The sequence below is a fragment of the Pimephales promelas genome, chromosome 16 (genome assembly GCF_988280905.1).
Source record: "Pimephales promelas chromosome 16, fPimPro1.hap1.1, whole genome shotgun sequence".
In the NCBI taxonomy this organism is placed as follows: Eukaryota; Metazoa; Chordata; class Actinopteri; order Cypriniformes; family Leuciscidae; genus Pimephales; species Pimephales promelas.
Window position 1 is genome coordinate 31,512,091 of NC_142784.1, and position 22,515 is coordinate 31,534,605.

At 38.5% G+C, this 22,515-nt stretch overlaps 1 protein-coding gene across 2 annotated transcripts in view; it reads right to left on the bottom strand.

The window, feature by feature from the left end:
• Window positions 1–22,515, bottom strand: part of grm5b (glutamate receptor, metabotropic 5b) — a 71,129-nt gene that overhangs the window by 9,055 nt on the left and 39,559 nt on the right. For both annotated transcript variants that reach the window (XM_039660333.2, XM_039660334.2), the window contains exons 4-6: window positions 5,713–5,948; window positions 1,395–1,641; window positions 1,031–1,199 (exon numbers count right to left, since the gene is read on the bottom strand). In XM_039660333.2, coding sequence (XP_039516267.2) covers window positions 1,031–1,199; window positions 1,395–1,641; window positions 5,713–5,948 — 652 coding nt within the window. The remainder of the gene's footprint in view (window positions 1–1,030; window positions 1,200–1,394; window positions 1,642–5,712; window positions 5,949–22,515) is intronic.

Consider the following 22,515-nt stretch of genomic DNA (forward strand, 5'->3'; position numbering starts at 1 on the left):
TATGTAGTAAATATAAACATTTACTTTTATAGTATGTTTTTGTAATATACAATATTTTAAATGTATTGGATGATATTAATTAAAAGATTAAAATAATATTCAGTCATTACTTCAATATTTTAATTAATATTAATTTAAAACATTTGAAAACTATATGTATGTTAACGTGTTACATATATATTTTAATTAATATATTAAATGCAGCATTTATAATATTATACTTAGAATATTTGAGAAAATTCAATATTTATTTAGTAAATATAAATATTATATAATATGTTTATTTACTATTAAATATTTATTTCTAAAATATTTACTTCTATTTTAAATGTATTGTATAATATTTATTTATTAATGATTCATTATTTTAAATTAATATTATTTCAAACATTTGAAAAAAAATTATAATAAATATTTATATAGTAAATATAATTGCATTTATGTTTATAGTATGTTTTAATGCTTTTTTATTAAAAACAACAACAAAAGTCGTTCTCAACTTTTTTTTACCTGCAAGTGTGACTCAAGTGGTGACAATACAAAACCAAACATTTTTTATTGTAAATGTTGCAATAAGTAAACAAAATGTACCTTTATATCATTATTATTAAGATTACATTAATGTTGAAATTTTGGGGTTTCCAAATGTAAGGATCTCTTTCTAAAAACAATGAGTAAAACTACACAAGGTTAATCAATCATGCAGACATTAAATACAGGCTCACATGCAACTATAAATGTGCTTTAAGCCTCGATGTGTTTTATGCAGGGAATTATTAGATACAGAAATCATGAAACATCAAAATTCATTTAAGAAATCACTCAAATTGTGGTTTGGCCTATCCAGTAAAGTATAGTATTAACCACTCAATTTCAATGTTTGATTTTAAATTTGATGTTTTTTTGCTAACTTACAACTTGATTTTCAATGTAAAACCAGTTGAGTTGTACTTCTCACTCCAGTACATGTCCACATGCGAAATGCAATTGATAAATACGTGACTCTAGGGAAGAGTGACTGTTTCCTAACCTTGATTTGACCTTTATCGCAGGGTTCGCTGCACACCGATCTGATGATGTCCTCTTTGTTGGGCCAGATCTCGTCGTCATTGATCTGCAGACCGCTGATGTCCCAGCTGCCCACGTTTGTGTAGTCGAAATAATCCTTGCCCATCTTCTTGAAGTTCATGATCACGTAACTACGAGCAGTCAAACACACTATTGATTTAGTGGAATGGAATGAAGATGAAGGGTGAATTCATCAAAATGACTGATGCATCGATCCACCCATTGACTAACTGTCGGCTTGATGGATTGATTATCTTATTTATCGCTTGATTAATTGTTGGATCGGCTGATTGGTTTGGTCGTGGATGAATGAAGGAAGCTCCTACCTCCCTGGCGAATCTCCCTTCTCGTCGAAGTAAATGTTTTCCCCGGTCACGCCGGTGAAGTTGGTCTTCATGAGGAAGTCCAGGAGCTTGGCGCCATCGATGGGCCTCATGGCGTCGCACAGTCCCACCACACCGGGACACAGGGATTTCTGCATGTTGTGAAGGCCGTGGGCCATGCTGTAGATGGCGTTGATCACGAAGCCCATCTTGGTGTCCTGAGCGTATTGCTGCCGCAGAGAATCGCGCTCTGAGAGAGGAAGAGATTGGGGTTAATGACGGATAACTCGTCTGTTCCTGCTCGTACCCTGTAGGCCGGTCAAATGATGAACTGTGCTAATTTGCTAATGTTCTGTGAAACTGATTTCATGCCGTGGAGAGAGCCATATTTCCATCTCAGAGGGTGTCTTTATCTGGCTCAGAGATGCGTTTTAGGCTGCATGCTGTGTAAGGCAATGTTCACACTGCGAGCCTTTGATCTTAGTTGTTGTTTTTTTTGTATAGCTGTTCATTTTCTTGTTTTAAAGTCAAGTCATCTTCATTTATATAGCGCTTTTAACAATGAAGATTATTCCAAAGCGGCTTTACAGTGACAATAGGAAATTACAGTAAGGCTGTGTGTCCACCAAAGCGTTTGTAGCCCGCTGAAAACGCTAGATGATCTGCTGAAGATGCCGTGCTTTGGGCGCTTGAGAGCGTTTTGGCAGCGTTGAGACGTTTCGTTGCTATGATACAGAATATCCGCAGCACAGTTTACGTTAGAACTGATTTCGAAGATAATTTGTTTCACTTGTTCAGTTAGATGTCGTTGTACAGAAAGAATGTTGTGACAGTTGGTCAGTGTGGTTTAGTCCCGCCCCTCCTCCACTGTGATTGGATGGGTGGGTAAATTGTGACAGTGATGAGCGCTGCGTTTTATCCAAAAATTTTCAGCTCTCGGCAACCAGTAAAAAACGCAGGGCGCTCGGCGCTTTACACCGTGTCCCAACTACACGCGACGGCGCGACACGGGATAAAAGGTACCCCGTAACCAAACGCTACGGCGACACGCGAAGTTTCTAATTTAGAAACGGTTCCTATTTCTGCGACATCACGGCTGACAGATTGAAAAAATTTCACTGGTTATGAGTACACATTATTTTATTTTTAGTTAAAAATAGGTCATTGTGCCACAAGCGATAACGGATAATTTACCTCAGATTTTGAAAGCATGTAATATAGCGTTCAAAATGAATTCTATGCAAACATACAACTGTACTTCATAACAAAATTAGTCAATGAGTATATTTTGTTAATGTCTTGATTTTTAATAATGTTATTTCTTGATTTGATTATGTCCTTACCCATTTCCAATGCGAGTGCGGGCCACTCGCAGAGAGACTCCGCCCACACGCTGTTCTGAATGGCTGTGATTTTTGATTGACACACTTGCTGTCGCTGGAATTTTATCGCGTTGCGTGTAGTTTGGACATGGTGTTAGCATGAAAAAAATGCTCAGCGCCTCGTTACGCTCATGGCGTTTAAAAAATGCGCCGCTCCCATTGAAAACAATCGAAAATTTACGGCAGGCGCGTGGAAAAATGCTTTGGTGGACACACGGCCTAACAGATTGTTTTGGCTTTATGACAGCTCTAGAATAAACTTATTTACCAGTTAAATTTAGTTTTGATCGATTCACTTCTGTCGCAACGATCATTAGTTATTAACTTAGGGGCCGCGAGTACGCCACCATTTTAACAGAAAACTCTTAAGTAGAGCCCGACCGATAAAGGATTTTGAAGGCCGATACAGATACAAATATTTTGGGGTTTTAAAATCCGATATATCGGCCGATATTTTATTTATTTTTATTTTTTTAAACTGGACATGATAGTCACAAATTTTGTCATGCTTATTTGAGTAAAGAGAACTGATGGGGATGTTCTTTTAATTGTTATTCAAGCAATGACCAACTCAACGAGTGTTGCCAACAGAAACGGTGTAGAGTGCCCTCTGGTGGACAAACTATACAACTCCAACACTCATGACATGGTTCAAGCGTGTTTCATCCGTTTTTAGTTTATTTTTGAAATATTCATTTATCGGCCATTTTACTGCCGATACCGATAGTTTGGAAAATGCCTAATATCGGCCGATAATATCGGTCTGCCGATATATCGGTCTGGCTCTACTCTTAAGTTCACTCTACGCAAACTTTAAAAACATGCACATGCGTATTAAGAGTTCATTCTATAGGTATGTGCGTTTGAATATATGTGCGTAGGCATGGAGTCCTTCTAGTGATGCACCGATGTGAAAATTGTGGCCGATACCGATAACCGATATTAATAGTGCTGTTATAGCCAATACCGATATTTACCGATGTCGATATCTCTGTATAGAAAACACATAGAGGATTAGGGCTGCATGATATTGGTTAAAAATGACATTGCGATATTTAATTTTTCTGCGATATATATTGCGATATAAAAACAATTTCACCAGATGACTTGAGGCTCTATCTGGAAAGAATGAATCATTCTAGAATGGTTTTGTCATGGAGTAAATCCGCATAGAAACTAATATTAATAGAATGTTAACTTATTGTAAAGTTGTTTGTTCATTGTTGGACAGATCCGTTTTTTAACCATTCATTAAAGTGAATCAGTTCAAAGGAGTCAATTAGTTTGCGCATCGGACGTGTCCTAAACGGACCGCGGCACACGTTGTGTGATTATCCAGGCAATTTAGGACATCGCACAAGATTTGTCTGAACACAGAAAACATTTCATCACTAGATAAATTAGTTTTGTTTATTGAAAGTGTGGTTTGCCATCTGAATGTGTGGAAAGCTTTTCGGGGAAGATAAGGCGCACAATTCACAACCAGTGGTAGTTCAAAAAAAATAAACTTCCAACCTTTTACCATCGTGTATTATCAAAGATATTCAGTCAACTCAATTCATTAAAGCAACACTCTTGACTTTTTGGGACTTTAGCTTTATACCTGTTAACACTCTTTCAGTGTTTCCAGCTTTCACTACTACTACTTTTACCACTATCAATATCAAACCTGCTTTTTTCCATAAAACAAAAATGCATGTTCAATGGCTGCTAACTAATTGACAAGAGTACAAAAACATGTTTATCTTGTTGTCACACTGAACAAAGATGAAGCTTTCCAGCCTGTGTGTCGACTGTCTGCTACCAAATGAAGTATAGTGTACTTTGAAAGGCTAAACGCGCTCGTCGAAACTGAAGCATACTTTGGGCTTTAGTCAGTTTGTGATTGTATATTGCAGTTGAAAGTCTTGTTTTCACACCAAATTAATTTCATTCAAAACGGTTTGATCCTCTCAGCACGCTCTGATTGAAAAGTGAGGCTTTGAACTGACATTAAAAACATCATTTCTCTCCTAACTGTTGCTCCTGTTGGTTTATATGCAGCAGTTTGGATTCAGGTTTCAGAGGGAAGTTGAGGTGGCTCTTTTCTTCTTTTTTTCTTAAATAGGACCAAGATTTTCCAGTTTCTTTGAACTCAAGCAGGATAAAGACAGCGAGACTAATGGAAGATGTGATATCTGAGGAGGAAGTCTGGATGAAAGAACACAACCATTCGTTCCTGTCTGTGTTCTTAGACTATTGGTACTCGTAAAGGTCACGGCTTTACTCTGTCCCATCTAGACGTCATCATCGTGCACACACACACACACACACACACACGTAGTTATATTGCAGTCACTTAATCATTGCATTCACTCAAACAAGTATTCATTACTTCAAGATCATTGTTTCTGCCTTAAATTATTATTGTAAAAGAGTAAAACCGTAAAACCGTATTCATTACTGTATTAAAACCGTAGTTTACTGTATTAAAAAGAGTAAAACCGTATTCATTACTTCAAGATCATTGTTTCTGCCTTAAATTATTATTGTTTAAATTAATACATGAAGAGTTCAGATGCAAAAGCCTCTAAATGCCATTTGAAATTTTCTTCTTTAATGATGATTTTTATCAAATTTGTATATTTAAGTTCAGTAATTTCACTTAAATAACAATTAATAGGTAATTATCATTGCGATTTAAGTGAAATCACTGAACTTAAAAATACAAGCTTCATAAAAATGATCATTCTAGAAGAAAGTTTCAAATGGCACTTAGAGGCTTTTGCATCTGAACTCTTCACATTTTTAGCAAACTGTGATTTTGTATAAGTACATTTCTGAAATACATAACTTAGACAGTCACCTCTGATCTCAGATCACTCTAAATTGTAATGTGGACTCTTTGCTTTTTATGTAAATAAATGTGAATTGAGTTGAGCTGAGTTGACTGGACTCACTGCCGCAGGTTCTGTTGTATTTGTTGTTGTCCTGCGGGTGTCCTTTCAGCCGGCAGTGGAACCGGTGCTGCCAGAACTCGGGGAACCAGGGATTTCGTGGGTTATTGTCGGGACGTAGTTTCAGATAGTAGTCGTCAAACCACTTGACGTCCGCGGACTGCAGTTTAATCGTGATCCCGCCGGCGGCCTCGCGCACGTACCCGTCAGTGACATCATACCGGTCCGCCCACCCATCACTGAGGAGAGAGAACAACAACATCAGTGTGGAGGATCACATGCATCTTCTGCTGTCAGTCATCATGAGCGTGTGTGTGTGTGTGTGTGTGTGTCTGTGAGTGTGTGTACGTATGTGTGGGGGTGTTTGTGAGTGAGTGTGTATGTGTGTGTGTGTGTGAGAGAGTTTGTGATTGTGTGAGTGAGTGTGCATGTGTGTGTGAGTTTGTTTGTGTGTATGTGTGAGTGTGTGTGAGAGAGTTTGTGATTGTGTGAGTGAGTGTGCATGTGTGTGTGAGTTTGTTTGTGTGTATGTGTGAGTGTGTGTGAAAGAGATTGTGTGATTGTGTGTATGAGAAAAAGTGTTGCTGTGTGTGTGTATACATGTATGTCTGTATGTGAGTGAGTGTCTGTGTGTGATTTTGTCTGTGTGTGTGTGTGTGTGTGTGTGTGGGTGCACACCACGGGAGTGTGTGTGTGTGCGTACGCTACTGATATGTGTGTGTGTCTGTCCTTCTGTGGGTGTGTGTGTGTGTGTGTGTGTGCATCTGTTTGTGTAAGTGCATGTGTGCACGCCATGGGTGTGTGTGTGTGTATACTCCACGGTTGTGTGTGTGCGTCTGTCCTTCTGTGAGTGTGTGCGTGCGCGTGTGTGTTTTGGCTGCGTCATGTTGAAACATTCAGTTCGGCGATGTGAAGCCTCCCTGAAACGCACACTGACTGATACATTTGAGCAAATTAAATAGTTTCGATACAAAGTAGATACAAATTGCCAATTAAATGAACACAAATGACTCATTATTTTTCTCTGTCTGCGCTGCCAGTTTCCCCAGTAACCATGACAACTAGAGGCATATTTTTAAAAGACTGATAATTATTGATGCATCTGGAAGTGTAAATGTGTGTGAGACACACACGCACTGATCATTGACCCAGGACATCCATGCGCTAAAAACACACATTAAAATGGATATGAGTTTATATATAATGTGAAAGGGTTATAAACAAACACATTGATTCACACATTAAAAAATAAAACTTTGTGCATGTATGATTTCCTAGCCAAATCCGAATGAGCATCAGAACTGAAATGTGACTTTAGTGATCTTTATAGGCAGCATGAATACGTGCACGTCCTCATATAAAGCCTGAAAATGCTGTCTGGGTAGGTTTTGTAACTGAGCTTGTGTGTGTTTGTTAACGCGATTACACCCCTGCCGACGGGTCAGCTGGAGAAATCAACCCTGGGTTAAACTTAATACAAAAAAAGAAAAATCACACACACCCTTCAGCCGGGACAGATAAGGACAGTCACCTTATAATGAAACTAGTGCAAATGAGCTCACACACACACACGCACACACACACAGTGCAGATGGCATCATTGTGGGCAAACTCATTTGACACCCTGTGTGGCTGCGTGGAGGGACTGATGACCTCACAACTGGCTGCGACACGATTGGCCGAGACTGTAACCATGGCGACAGCATAGGAGTAGGTGCTTATGGGGGATTCCGAGGAACTCAACTGAAAATGATACATTGTTTGTGTTGTAGGCTCTTATGCTCTCTGTTTTATTACAGTACCATCTTTATCTCAGGTGTTTCTTTTTAAGAGGCCATATTGTGCCCTTTTGCAAAGTCTTGATTTTGTTTTTGGGCTCTACTAGCTTGAATGTTCATAAAACACATTATTTTTTCCCATATTCTCCATGTTGCAGCTCCTCTCTTCACAGTCTGTCAGTAATGCTCTGTTTAGTTCCTGTCTCTGTGAAGCCCCTCCTTCTAAAAGCACACTGTGCTCTGATTGGTCGGCTGGATCAGTGTGTTGTGATTGGTCAAGCACTTCGAGTGTGTTTGGGAAATGTCCCGCCCCATTATCAAAACCTTGATTTGACACATTACAAACAACCTCAATCAGGCTCCGCCCCCTTATTCTGCGAATGAATTATTTAAATGAGGAATATTCGACGTGTTCGTTCCCGGAAGAAACTCAAGACTACAACTCATACTTTGCACGTGTTTCGAGGTGTAAACGACACGCCAGATAGTTGTTGTGCGATTGGTTGTACTAACCAGATGAGATAAGCAACCTTCACAGCATAACGTTACACGTCTTTACGTTACACGAGTTTCGTCAATCAACGCCACCAGCTGGTTTGGCGAGTCAGCTGTTTGTGTTATGAGGCTAACTGTATGTTCATACCGCCGCCGTGAATGAATGGCTTCTGGGCACTTTGACGCTCTCGCCGGTGGCGGTGTAAACGCAGCTGTCATATTTTGCTAACGACAACAAAAGTGTGTGATAGGTTGTTTTGAGGTTTGTGATATCTATGTTTTTTTTCAGTGAGAACAGTAGAGCTGGATTATTTACGGAGGATTTACTGTTCGATTATCTAAAAAAAAACCTTGTCTGGTTTACACCATTTAACTACCGTCACCTTGGAGTTAATCCTAGTCAATAGTAATGCAGCTAGCTCGCTAACAGACTTGATAGCTATTAGAAAGACCTGGAACTAGAGCCCCGACCGATAAAGGATTTTGAAGGCCGATACCGATACAAATATTTTTGGGTTTTAAAATCCGATATTCCGATATATCGACCGATATTTTTTTTATTAAATATTGTTGGATTTCACACACGTGTAAAAGAAAAGCTAACTTTTCTGCACAAGATACGTTTGATACTTTTTCTCTATGTCTAAATGTTCACTCCTCGCAAGTATAACTTGACTGTAACTAGAGATATGCTAGTTAAAAATACAGTAATCATAACTTTATTTAGGCAGAAAAAAATCATTGTGGTTTCCAAGCTCATTAATGTTAACGTTAGCGGGCTTCCACTGATGATAGTGGCATTAGCTAGCTTTGTGGTTAGCTAGTCTATGATGAGCCATAATTTAGCAATAGAATTGTAAAACATACATTTTCAATATAACAGGCCAAGGAGAGATGATTAAAGTGTGTTACATCCGTTTTTATTTTATTTTTGAAATATTAATTTATCGGCCATTATAACTGCCGATACCGTTATTATGGAAAATGCCTAATATCGGCCGATAATATCGGTCTGGCTCTACCTGGAACTACAGGACTCTACGCTGAAAATACCTGTTTGTTGCCCACCAGGCATCCATAGTAGTCACGTGACTGCAAAGTACGAATAGAGGCGTTTCAGGGAGTTCAGAAAGACTGACACGGATATCAAGAATAAGGCACAAAGAAGGCATGATGGCTGGAAGCTTCAGACCAACAGCAACAATGAGCAATTTAAGATAATTTCAGGCAAAACGGCTAAAAAATTATAGAAGTTACAAAAATACAGCCGCAAAAACAACAATGTCCTCAGCTTTCCAGCGCTAATTTCTCACTGTGCGTCTTTAGTAAATCCTGACAGTCCCAAAAGAGGGTTGTGTTGGAGCAAGCTGTTAGAAAATCTGGCCCTAAACGTGAAGAGAGAGAGAGAGAGAGGGAGAGAGAAAGGGAGGTAAGGAGCGCAGTCCCATCCCAAGGTGAAGGATTAATCTAGAGGTGACCGACAACAACAGTTCGTCACGCAAACACACTCTGTCCTGGAACAAGTGCTGCGTGGCCGAGATAACTTGAACCGTGTCGACACACAAACACTGGCAGAATGTGCCGTTTGTGCTTCCCACAATGCACTCTGACAAAACAGCATCCTGAAGAATTGTTATTTGCAGCGGAGTTTTACTGGCTCCTGAGAAATATGAAGTAATGAATCACGCGCAATAACACCAGAAGAGTGTAAAACAGGTCAGCTCTGATTCCACTGGATCTTTAATCACATCTCCGTCAGGTTTTCCCAAAGAGAGGAAGCTTTGATCTCCTCCTTTACAATTGGTCCATTCAGGTCTGAATCTGAACTTCCTAGCAGCTGAAAACAGTCTCTCTTTTCTCTCTCATTAAAAAAAAAAAATGTAAATCTTTTGTAATAGCAATTTGATTGTAATAATAAAGGTGAACTTAATCCTCTCTCGCTCTCTTTCTCTCTCTCTCCCCATCTTTTTTTCTCTCTCTCTCTTTCTTTCTCTCTCGCTCTCAGTCTGTTGCATCTTCCCGCAGACGTCGCCGCCTCAGCGTCATGGAGACGAGACGACAGATTGCCATGGCGATAGAACTATCGTTGTTTGATAAATCTGACAGCAACTTTTGGAAGAGGTGTGTTTAGCTGTATTGAGTAATACAGAGAGAAGTGTGTGTCTGCAAGAAGAAAACAAACATTCGCTGTTTCTCTACTCCATCGGGGAATGCCTCATACAGGTCACACCTGCGGTTTCTGTCTCTGAGAGAGAGATTGTGTGTGTGTGTTTTCATAATGTCAGTCTTTATTAATATGCTGGGCGGGTTTGAGCAGGTGCTTAGAAATGAGACGCGCCTCATCAATCAAACTCCCATCACTGCAGAAACATTAATATAACACTCATCATGTAACACTGATATAATGCTGATTTGTGTCATATGAGCCTGGTATACAAACACCCTCACACACACACAGTCGGCTTTTTCAATTTATTAAATCAGTCACAGTTACATACTGTATCGTGTCTTATGATTATGAGTTTTGTGAGAGAATCTGTGTCAATGTGTATTTGTGAGTTTGTGTGTGTGTGTGTGTGAGTGTGATTGTGTGTGTATGTGTGAGATGAAAGTCTCTTTACAAGACCCCTCACATTTCACACAAGCGGCACACATGTGGGCGTCTGCTCTTCAACATGTAGACCTCAAACAGTCTCTCTCTCTCTGTGTGTGTGTGTGTGTGTGTGTGTGTGTGTGGGCGTATAAAGAGCTTCCTGTCCGCCACGCTGGAATTAAATATCTTACATTTATTAATAAAAGCAGATAAGCATCATCTACCTGTGGACATTATTGATTTATCCGCCCGTTTAGATTCCGTCTGTATTTATTGGGTTTTCCACTATCTGTGTGTTTCCATCGGTCCCGTCAGGAAGGGAAATGAACAGGCAGATGATACGCCTGCACTCGTTTATTTGTGAAGGATCATATCTATCCTCTCTTTCACACACAGCTGCACCCCAACACATCAAAAAACCCGTCCCAGAAAACACTCCAGAGCGTTCCCTCGCCCTCAAAGGGAAGGAAAATCACACATGAGATCGCTAATATCACGATTGTTTATCGAGTACTGAGATTAAATGAAGAGCAAATGTTCCCCGATTCTCTTGAAGACCCCAGTGAACTCAATCATGCGTCCTGTAAAAGCTTGTTTCCATGGCCGAATAAAAAGAAATTAAAGGGCATTTGTGGCTTTTTATCACACAATTTAGACTTTATAAGTAGCAATTGCGAATTTAAATCAGAGAAAAAAACGTGAGTAAACTCAGAATTGTAAGATAAACTCTGAGTCGTAAGATAAACTCAGAATTGTAAAAATAAACTCAAAATTGCAAGATATAAACTCAGAATTGTGAGATAAACCCAAAATCGTAAAATAAACTCTGAATCGTAAAATAAACTCTGAATCGTAAGATAAACTCAGAATTGTAAAAATAAACTCAAAATTGCAAGATATAAACTCAGAATTGTGAGATAAACCCAAAATCGTAAGATAAACTCTGAATCGTAAAATAAACTCTGAATCGTAAGATAAACTCAGAATTGTGAGATATAAACTCAGAATCGTAAGATAAACACTGAATCGTAAGATAAACACTGAATTGCGAGATATAAACTCAGAATCGTAAGATAAACTCTGAATCGAATCGTAAGATAAACTCAAAATTGCGAGATATAAACTCAGAATTGTAAGATAAACTCTTAATCGAATCGTAAGATAAACTCTGAATTGAATCGTAAGATAAATTCAGAATTGTAAGATAAACTCAAAGTTGCGAGGTATAAACTCTGAATCGTAAGATAAACTCAGAATCGAATCGTAAGATAAACTCAGAATTGTAAGATAAACTCAAAGTTGCGAGGTATAAACTCAGAATCGTAAGATAAACTCTGAATCGTAAGATAAACTCTGAATCGAAACGTAAGATAAATTCAGAATTGTAAGATAAACTCAAAGTTGCGAGGTATAAACTCTGAATCGTAAGATAAACTCAGAATCGAATCGTAAGATAAATTCAGAATTGTAAGATAAACTCAAAGTTGCGAGATATAAACTGTGAGTCGTAAGATAAACTCAGAATCGGAAGATAAACTCAGAATTGCGAGATATAAACTGAATCGCGATATAAACTCAGAATTCCATCCCGTAGACACAATTTACAACACACAAATTAATAAATAATAATGGATAAAAATATAGTTTTTTTTTTTCTCTGGTTTTGAAAACTCTTCGCAATCGACTTAAAATGCTTCCAAGATCGACTTGTCGACGGGTTGGTGACTCCTGTAACGTTACTGTTTTATAGTCAATAGTACTAATCAGTCCCTCCAGGATTTTTTTGTGTGATTTTTGCGATCAAAATGACTGATTTTGTGGTGGTAATTTCCAAAAATTTGTGAAAAAATTTGCGATTTATATATAACTTTTACCATAATAATTCAGTCCTTCCAGAAAAATGCAGAGTTTTTTTGTGATTGTTGCGGGCAAAAATTGATTGATTACGCGGCCCGTTTTTTTAAAAATGCGATGTAATATGCAGGATATTTATGCAATTTTATGCGATGAAATTGCAGGAATTTGCAAAAATTGAGGGAACTTGCAAAAATTGCGGTTTGATGAAAAAGAGAAAAAAAGTGATTCCCCCAACATCCTGTTCTCACTAGGCTAATGTAAGAGTCATTTCTTATTACTTCCTTTGATAAGCAAGCATACTACATCATAGAAAGTGCTGGGAATATTTAATTTCTCATCTTGTTTTATTTCAGACTGTAACGAGTGTAAATAAGGTGTGGCCCCTTTAAGAGCTGCGCGCTCCCTGTTGAACTCTCTGCAGTGTTATATGTGCGCCTAATTTCTGTTTGATGCTAATTCTTTTATCTTATGTTGTTTATTAAGTAACGATGTGACGGTAGAACGTGTGACAGAGAGTTAATACGAGTTCGATTTGTGAGATGTCAATCGCCTCTGTGAGTCTGTCTGGCGTCGCGTAATTGCGTCACTTCATAACGTTCCCATGGAAACAGGGGGAAATGGCTGCTCTTGTGTGAAGCAAACGCAACTTTTTGCTAAGATACATGTGACTTTTTTTGCAACGAAAATGCGAGGATTATGAAATTATGCAAACCCCGCATATTTTGCACGGAAATCGGCAATTTATGCGGCGAAAGTGCGGCGTGTTTGAAAAAATGCGGCCCCCGCATAAATATGCGGACTTTGGCTGATTTTGCATTGAATTCAGCGATCGCATAATCGCGTTTTTCTGGAGGGACTGACTAATCAGCCGATTGTCAAAGCCATAACACAGCGATGGAGAAGAACTAAGTTGCATGAAACAATCCAACTACGTATTTTACACCACTGACAAGGGAAAAGTCACCACTCACGCTTCTAGCTTTCTGCGGCTTCTTTTTCAAGGTACTGCCAAAACGCGCTCTGTAGTGCTGTGTGTTCGCTGTCGGCTACGGTAGAAACATGACGTCACAATATGTCGACCTTCATAAGGGGGTGCTCGCGGTCATGTAGATATAAATGTCTCATTCTAAGGTAATAAAAACATAACGGTTTATTGAGTAAGGTCTTTATACACCACTGAAAACATAATTATGGATCTTATATTGCATTTCTGTTAATAGATCCTCAGAAATACTACACATAGCACCTTTAAATTGTAATAGTATTTCACTGTATTTTTGATCAAATAAATGCAGCCTTGGTGAGCAGAAGAGACTCCTATCGCATAAAAAACCTACAGACCCCAAACTTTTGAACGCTAGCATACAATATTACATTTCAAACAGACTCGCGATTGCAGAATTAAACCGGAGCGTTGCTGCCATGACAACATGAAGACACGCCAAGCTTCTACAGCAAACATGTGCTGATCAGCATGAGGTGACGTTAAAGAAATCACACACACACACACACACACACACACACACACACACACACACACACACACACACACACACACACACACACACACACACACACACACACACAGTCACAGGAGGACACTGTCAGTGTTTGCCAGCGTCTCTCCATCAGATCGTTCTCTCTGTTCTGACAAATGAATTGTGTTGTGACCGAACAGCTCAGATCAAACCCGACCTCCTCTCATCTCCTGTCATGTGTGAGATGCTGTGACGTCTTTACCTCGGCTGCTAATTGGGTGCAAAACGAGAGAAAAAGAGGAAAGAGAGAAAGCGAGGGGTTAAAACAACATTCCTAACCCATTTAATGCTAGCGTTTCCTTCCTAAAGCTAACGTTTCCTCGCTATTTTTGCTGTGACATTTATTATATTAACACAGACTATAGTTTATTGTTTTTTCATATTAGAAATTACATTCTCATAGATTAAAGTAAATATATAAAACAATATAATATAATGTAAAAATAGATCAATATTATAATTAAATAATACTAAATAGTATTACTACATAAAAATATAAATAAAAAATGTATAATTATTAGTATAGTAATATTTAATTCTATAAGAATAAATAGAATAGCATTTTAAATTTTCCCCAAATTATAAATTACATTTCTCCAGATCCAAAATACTTTGTCTTGTTTTGTTATTGTAGTAACATGAACTGATTAATATTTCCCAATTAGACCAGGATCATGTATCAAGGAGTTAAATCGGAGCAAATTTGATCTCAAAGGAGTGAATAAGAGCATGAAGGAGTTTGGGTGTAAGAAGAGATGAAAAGTAAATAAAGAAAGAGAGAGAGCTTGAGTCAGGAGATAATGGGCGATCGTCAAGCGGTTAGAGAGAGCTGAAAATAGAGAGCAATTACTACAGCCAGTCAAAACACTGGCCACAGCTGTCCTTCACACACAAAGACAACAGACCTCACACCACACACCAAAATATAGTCAGTCAGAATGAGTTTAGCAAAGCTATCACCCAAAAATTAAAGTATGTGTCATTCCAAAACCATTCTTTCTTTTTTTAATTAGGGCCCAAGCCCTGAAAGGGCGAAGGCCCTATTGTTTTCCTAAGGATTATTTATTATTATTATTTTGTAACCTTTTGGGCATTTTTGGGGCCCTTAACGTGCTCGAAAACTCTTGAAACTTTGCACATGGGTCAGAACCCGCGGCCATCAGAGCCGGGCTGAAGCTGGTACCCGGGCGTGGCAGGGCGGCTCGTCAGCGCCCCCTGGAACGGGGTACGAACACTTGGTCCATAACTCAAACACGTTTGTATGTAATAATATGAAACTCTGTGCACATGTTGATCTCATAGTTTCATCTATACCTCGCGCTTTTACTTTTTACCCCAGCCCAACAGGAAGTCGGCTATTGAGGTTTGTTTGTAAAACGCTCGCAATGGAATGTTAAATACTCCTCCTAGAGCTTTGATCCAAATTCGACAAAACTCGGTCAGCATGAAGTCAAGACATTGAGGATGAAAGTTTGCGAGGGGATTTTTGATATCTCGAACGGTTTGGCCGTGGCGAGGAAACGAAATCATGGCGAGAAACGTGAACCAGGAAGTGTGTTATAACTTCAGCATACATTAACTGATCTTGATGAAACTTCAGCAGTGTGTTCGCTGTAAGAGGACGATCACATGGATGTGACTATTGTGAGTCAAAGTTATAGCGCCACCAACTGGCAGCAGGAAGTGTGTCACTTTCAAAATGCTTTGATATCACCCTTTTATTTTTACCCGATTTGCTTCAAACGTCATCTGTATAATGTAAACATACGGCAGATGTAGACCTGTGAATGGATTCTTGATATCTTTGAAACTGTTGCCGTGGCGACGCATCAAACGTTACCATTCTTTTAGGATGCTTTTGAGACCCTTAGCATGCTTTAAATTGCATGAAACTCGACAGACACATCACATTTATTAGCCAGTAGACACGTGCAAAGTTTCAGAAACGGGCGTGGTGAGGGCTCAGTAGCGCCACCTTTTGACAAAAGTGGGGTTGTTAGTTTTATCTACAGTTACAAAAATCGGTATGTATATTGTACTCCTCGAGCCGGACAACTTTCTAATTGACACTCATTAGCTAGGACCCACAGAAAGTCAGATATGTTTGTTTGAATGTGGTCTTGCTCAATCTGAGCCTGCTGTCTTTGCCTGTCTGTGAATGTGTGTGTGTTTGTAGGGGGAGGGGTATTAACCATTTCACTCCTGTGTGTATGGCCTGCATAAAAAATAAATGCCTTAAGCCTGGTATTTTTTTAAATAAGTTTTTTATTTTTTTATAAGTAAAGGCATATAACCAGTTTAATTGTAGTGCATTAATAGTTTTATATAATTAGTTTATTAATTAAATTAACTTGGTCCATAAACTTGATCTAAAAATTTGGTCCATAAATCAAACACACTTGCATGTAATAATATGACTTGAGTGTTAATCACATCATGTTTTCAGTTTGAATATAAAATATATAAATTATGTAAAAAAAAATAAAGTTGATCCAGCTGGAGCGCAGGCTGAGAATAGCGCTGTCATGACTGGATCAGAGATCATCAGTCATGCCTTCTCATACCTTACGCGCACACCACGCCCACTTACATCAGATCACATCAACATGTCAGCCGGAGGGATAACGAGGGTCGTCGTCGCTTTTGGATTCAAGAATTTCTTACAACAAGATGGCAAAAGAACAGCGCTTTGCAAGACATGCAACGTTAAGATCGCGGACAGTCAGATGACAACCTCCAATTTCGTTCGTCATTTGAAGAGCCATATTCTGCCCAGTAAGTGCTTGTCAATTTGTTAATGTTATCTGGTTAGCTCGTTCGTAGTTAGCTAGCTAATGTAAGTTAAAGGAGAACTCCGGCGCAAAATTACACATTGTTACCTAGTCAACCGTTATCTGAGATTTGTTTTCATGACTGCCGAATGTAAATAGCCTAGTTTTATCTATAAAAACAGTTTAGCCTATAAGTGACGTCCGACATTCTGCATATTGTGTTATTTTGTTAAGCCCCACTAAAGGCATAAAAAACTGTAAAGCACAATCAAGTTTTCACACTATATTCCAAGACTTCTAAAGTCATTCAATAGCTTAATGTGTGGTAAAATTAATATTTTAGTCTCTAAGTTAAAGTTAACGGAAAGTCATCTCGCCTCAGTCATTCTCCATGCATCAGCATTAGCGCGTCGCGTTCGGTTGCGACAGTAACACGACGACACTCTCTTCAAGATCAATGTTCCCAATATTATACTTTATTTGTAGATAAGGCATAAAGGTCTATGATTTGCATAAAATGACTATCTTGCTGGAGTGGAGTTTATTGCCCTTTAGAATACACTAAGCATTAGTGCTGCACGATTAATTATATCGCAGTCGTAATAGCGATCTCAAACCTATGCAATTATATAACGCAAAATGCCGCGATTTTAAATGAAATAAACAAAGTAGGGCTATTAGCGCAGCATCTCTTCTTTTTTGTCATCCTTTGACTAGTGTTACAAGATCCCCCTCTTATTGGTTCAAATGCCTTTTCGCATTTTGCACGACAAGAAGTGAAAAGCTGCCTGTGAGTGCCCTAGATTAGAATAGATGAGACTCGCATAATGCGCATGCACTGACCGTGTGCCAGCCCAGAATAAACAGTTCTCTTTCGAGCTTGAACGAACAATAGCACACACAATTATGCCAAAATGTGAGAGTTGTGAGTTGTGCTATGAGGCGCGTGTGAGATCCGCGTCTCGGCAACGGGTGCTCTTAAAGGGCCAGCAGCGAATAAAGCGTTCTTTCAGTAAAGTTAAAAGAACAAAGGGAAATTAGAAAATTACTCACTGATCTTGAGTAAAGAACTTTTGTAGCTTTAATAAGGATTATTATATATATAATTTATGATTCAGGCAGCGCAGACTGTTTGATAACTTTATTCAATTTCTGTACCTGTTAAGACAGGAAGGGCACAGGTAAATATGTTTTTTATTATGGGTTTATGTGGGGATTGTTTGAAGTTCACTTAATTTAAAAGCTGTTATATATTTTTTTTAAGCGTAATAATTTTTTAAAAAGTTGATGGCTTTCAATTGATGGAATCACTGTAATGTTGGTTTGGTTGATGGTTTATTGATCATTATAGGTGTTATCAATCATTTATTGTTGTTGTTGTTTTTAGTTTGAGTTGAGAAATAAACATTAATCTGTGTGTGCATTTTACTTTAGAACCAAGCAAGTTGGACTCATGAAACCATTTTATTATATCGGAGTCGCAAATCGCAATTGCAATATTGGCTCAATAATGGCAATATGACATTTTCCCAAATCGTGCAGCCCTACTAAGCATAGATTATAGATACCATCCCTTCGCTATGTTCTTTTCAATGTGAAGCGTTGCGTGCTGTGACTTGGTGTTGCTTCAAGTGCATCATTCTGCACACGGGATGCGCATGATTGCTTATAATACTTTGGGGAGACAAGGGGGCGTGGCCTAAGGGAATAGCACTCGTGATGTTAAGTGATGTTACCCCGCCATCGCTGATACAACCTTTAGCAGTCATGTTTTTGCTTCTTGAGAGAGAGAGAAAGTGTGTGTGTGTGTGTGTGTGTGAGCAATGGCGGTTCTAGGCGGGGGCCTGGGGGGGCCAGTGCCCCTGCGACAACAAGCTTGGACCCCCTTGTGGCCTCCCTAAATGTGGAGTCAGTGTGAAATATTTTTTTATAGTGTGTCACGCATTGAGCATGACAGTCACTCGTTTCAGTCTTTTGTCTCACACTCCCGTCACACATTGTATTTCTCATGCGGAAAAACTATTAATAATATATTTAATATACGCAATTTCTCTGGCCGCGCCGCTCTCACGTGAGAATCAAGCGCGTCTCGCCTGGAGTTCAGCAGTCGACCCTGCTACGCATCAGCCAATCAAAAAAAGAGAAGTGCTACTACATTGGTTGTTAGTTTTATCTACAGTTACAAAAATCGGTATATACATTGTACTCCTCAAGCCGTACAACTTTCTAATACATAGTCATTAGCTCGGACCAAGAGGAAGTCAGATATTTTGGTCTGAATATGGTGAGCCTCTCTCTGAGCCTACGTCCCTGTATGGCAAGCCCTTTTAACATTTAAAAGCTAAGTTTGCCTGTCCGGAATTAACATTGTAGATATCAACAACGTCTTTCTGTCTAGTCGTTACACTTTGGATAGTTTGTATTATCATTTAAGATATCTGTAACATAATTGTGACTAGTCGAAATGACAGAGTATGGCAAGCCGCTTTAACATTTAATCATGAAAGGGCCAAAGCCTTCGGCACCGCCACCCGGGTGCCTTTAGGTAACTAAAGGAACCGGGGTTGCGGTGCCTCCGGCTTGGGCCCGCCATCGCTGCTCGCAGCTATATTGTGTTTTTGTTGTTGTTCATGTGATTTGAGCTGTAACCACCATGGACATTAGCTATATTTCCATCTAACATTGTCTATATATTTTAATATGTTTTATTCAAATAAAGATTAATAAAAAAAGGTAGAAAATAAAGCTAAAACTAGCATGAAATAGATGTTAAAGCAGAAATAAGAAAGCTGTGAGGTTTAAACTTGCTTGCTCGTATTGGATTTTGGGAAATAGTGCTTCAAATGGGTTGTGGGTATAAAGTAGGAATTATGTCGTTCACTCAGAATTTCGGACACCAATACAAAATGGCCGACACCCAATCTGGTATATAGTGCACACTCATGTTTTAAAGCGCGTTTTGAAAAAAACGAGAGATTACAACGCCAAATTTCGAAAGAAAATCCCTTAATTCGCCAAAAGTTTGGTAACACTTTATTTTACGACCCGCAAACAACTGTGTAAGTACCTTGAAATTACGATGTACGTTTCTGTAATTATAGTGTACTTCTGTGTAGGTATAAGGGAACAATATGTTAAGTTTTGGGTAATAAAGGGGTATCAAGCACCACTTTAATTTACAGTAAATTAAAGTAAATACACAGAACAAGGGGGTAACAAACACTACTTACTATGTAGCAATGCGAAACAACACTATTTGCACTGTAATAATTACAGAGAAAGGTACTGTTATCAAAAACAAACAAACAAACAAACAAAAAACATTTTAATTACACAGTATATTTGCCCTGACATTTAAGTGTCATTGCAATTCAATGGGATAAGATAAGTACTAATTACCACATGGTAAGGTCTAAATTAAAATCATAGCAAAAACAAATTTTGACTTAATATTAAGTAATCTAGTAAGAAATGCCAATAAATTAAATTTCATCATAGTATATATATATATATATATATATATATATGAACATATTTTGCCAGAAATTTGATATGTTTTATAAACAACAGACGTACAATTTTTGCCTGCAATATATTAACAGAATAGGTAACTGTTATTTTTTTAACTAATTAAATAATTTTTTTGCTTGTATATCTGCTTGTTACCCCTTTATTACCCCAAACTTAACATATTGTTCCCTTATAACTACACGGAAGTACACTAAAATTACAGAAACGTACACCGTAATTTCAGTGTACTTACACAGTTGTTTGCGGGTCGTAAAATAAAGTTTTTACTCTCGCTTAAGGTGCTTTTGAAAAAAGATGGAAAACGAATTAAAGGCATCAAACCTACTTCGCACTTGTTTGATTTTTTTTTTTCGCTTCGCTTCACGTTCGGGTGAACCCCAGCTATTGAATGGGACAAGTCCTCCCCACTAATCAGAAATGTTCAAATTGTCCCCAATATTTGACATTCTTGATGCACTCCATCACGCACCGCTCTGTTTGTTGTAAAAGACGTTTTAAAAATTACATTTTGCGGCTGGTTTGCCTTCACAGTCTCACCACGCTCATCAATGTCCAAAGGATTGAGATGGCCAATCATTTGAGGCGGTCTTTAATTATTTTGACAGAAAACCAAAGAGATCCATTAAAGCTTCTCTTTTATTGACAACAGCCGCCTCTCATCACATGATGGTTGCCGCAATGTTGTGTTCCCGAATGAACTCTATAAGAGACAAAACTCAGACGCTGTGTCTGAAATTGAAGAGAACTGGCCTGGTTTTTTCTCCATTCTGTCACTGATGGAGATTGGGTTCTTGCCACTGTCGCCTCTGGCTTGCTTAGTTGGGGACACTTAATAATCAACAACTTTATTGATCTGACAGCACTGATACTATTGGATGAGAACTGAACTAAGACGACATCACTGTTTTCTGCAGAGCTGCTGTACAGATGCTATGATGTGTATACTGTTTTTGGATAATTTATAATACTGATTCTTCAGGTATATGGTTAAATAGGGTAGGGAAATGTAAGCCTCGGCTTCAACCCACTCCTTTTTCTTTTTGGTTATTTCATTGTAAATTTACCAAAAAATAAACAAATAAATAAAATAAAATCAAAAAAGCAATCAAAATCAAAACATCTAATTTTTTTTGGTCCACTGAAGAAAGTAAGTCGTACAGATTTGGAACGACAATAAATGACAGAATTTCATTTTTTGGGTGAACTATCGCTTTAAATATAGTTTGTAGCATGTATGAGTTAAACTCTCACTTGCTGTTCATCTTTTTATTCTCGGTCTTTAAAACAAATGTTAAATCCTTCTAAGTGGTGTGTGTGTGTGTGTGTTTTAGGCTCACTGTGGATCATATTCATAAGAGGTCGAAAATTCATGCTGTGTCCATCTGCACACACACACACACACACAGTAAAATCTGACAAGACAAAAACAGACCCACTCACATGAGACTGATGGTGAGACTCTCTCTCTCTCTCTCTCTCTCTCTCTCACACACACACACACACACACACACAGACAGTAAAATCTGACAAGACAGAAAAATATGAGGGGCCGTACAAGCCAAAATCCATTCTTCAACTCTCACACTCTTCTCCTTTCACATACATGCATTTCTACTCTCACACTCATACATTCCAAATATGTGGCCTATATAAGAGAATAATGTATATGTGTGTGTGAGAGAGTACAGTGGGAATGGAAGACAGGTCTGGCGGTTTAAAAAAAGGAAAATACACGGTCAAGCAATTTCGGGTAAATTCGGGAACAGCAGAACTCTCTATCGCGGATGTTCGCTGTCGGATGTCGTGCTGGAGATGGCGTTTACAGTTCTAAAGTTAAATAGCCAAGTAAAGTGCTTGTAGAGTTAGTGTATGTTATTTGAGCTTTATAGTCTGATTACTGAAATGTTAATGTCAGTACTAGGCCTATTGTTAAATTTGGTAGAATACACAGTTTCATTGTCTGTGCCCATACAGCATCAGATAAATAATGTGAGTTAAAAGAGCGTTTCACTTTTTGACATGAAGTCGTCGCACTGCCAGCTATTTCAACACTGTGAAACAAAAAACTAATTAATTATCGTCTTTGTTGAATTTGCAGATTGTACAGCGTGTGACAGAAATACAAATGATATGTGCCACCAGAAAAACAGCCTCTTCTGTGTGTTCAACAGGACAAAACTGTTCTCAGACCTGATTCTTTGTCTGGATTCATAAGCAGTCCGCACTACATTTAGACATTCTCC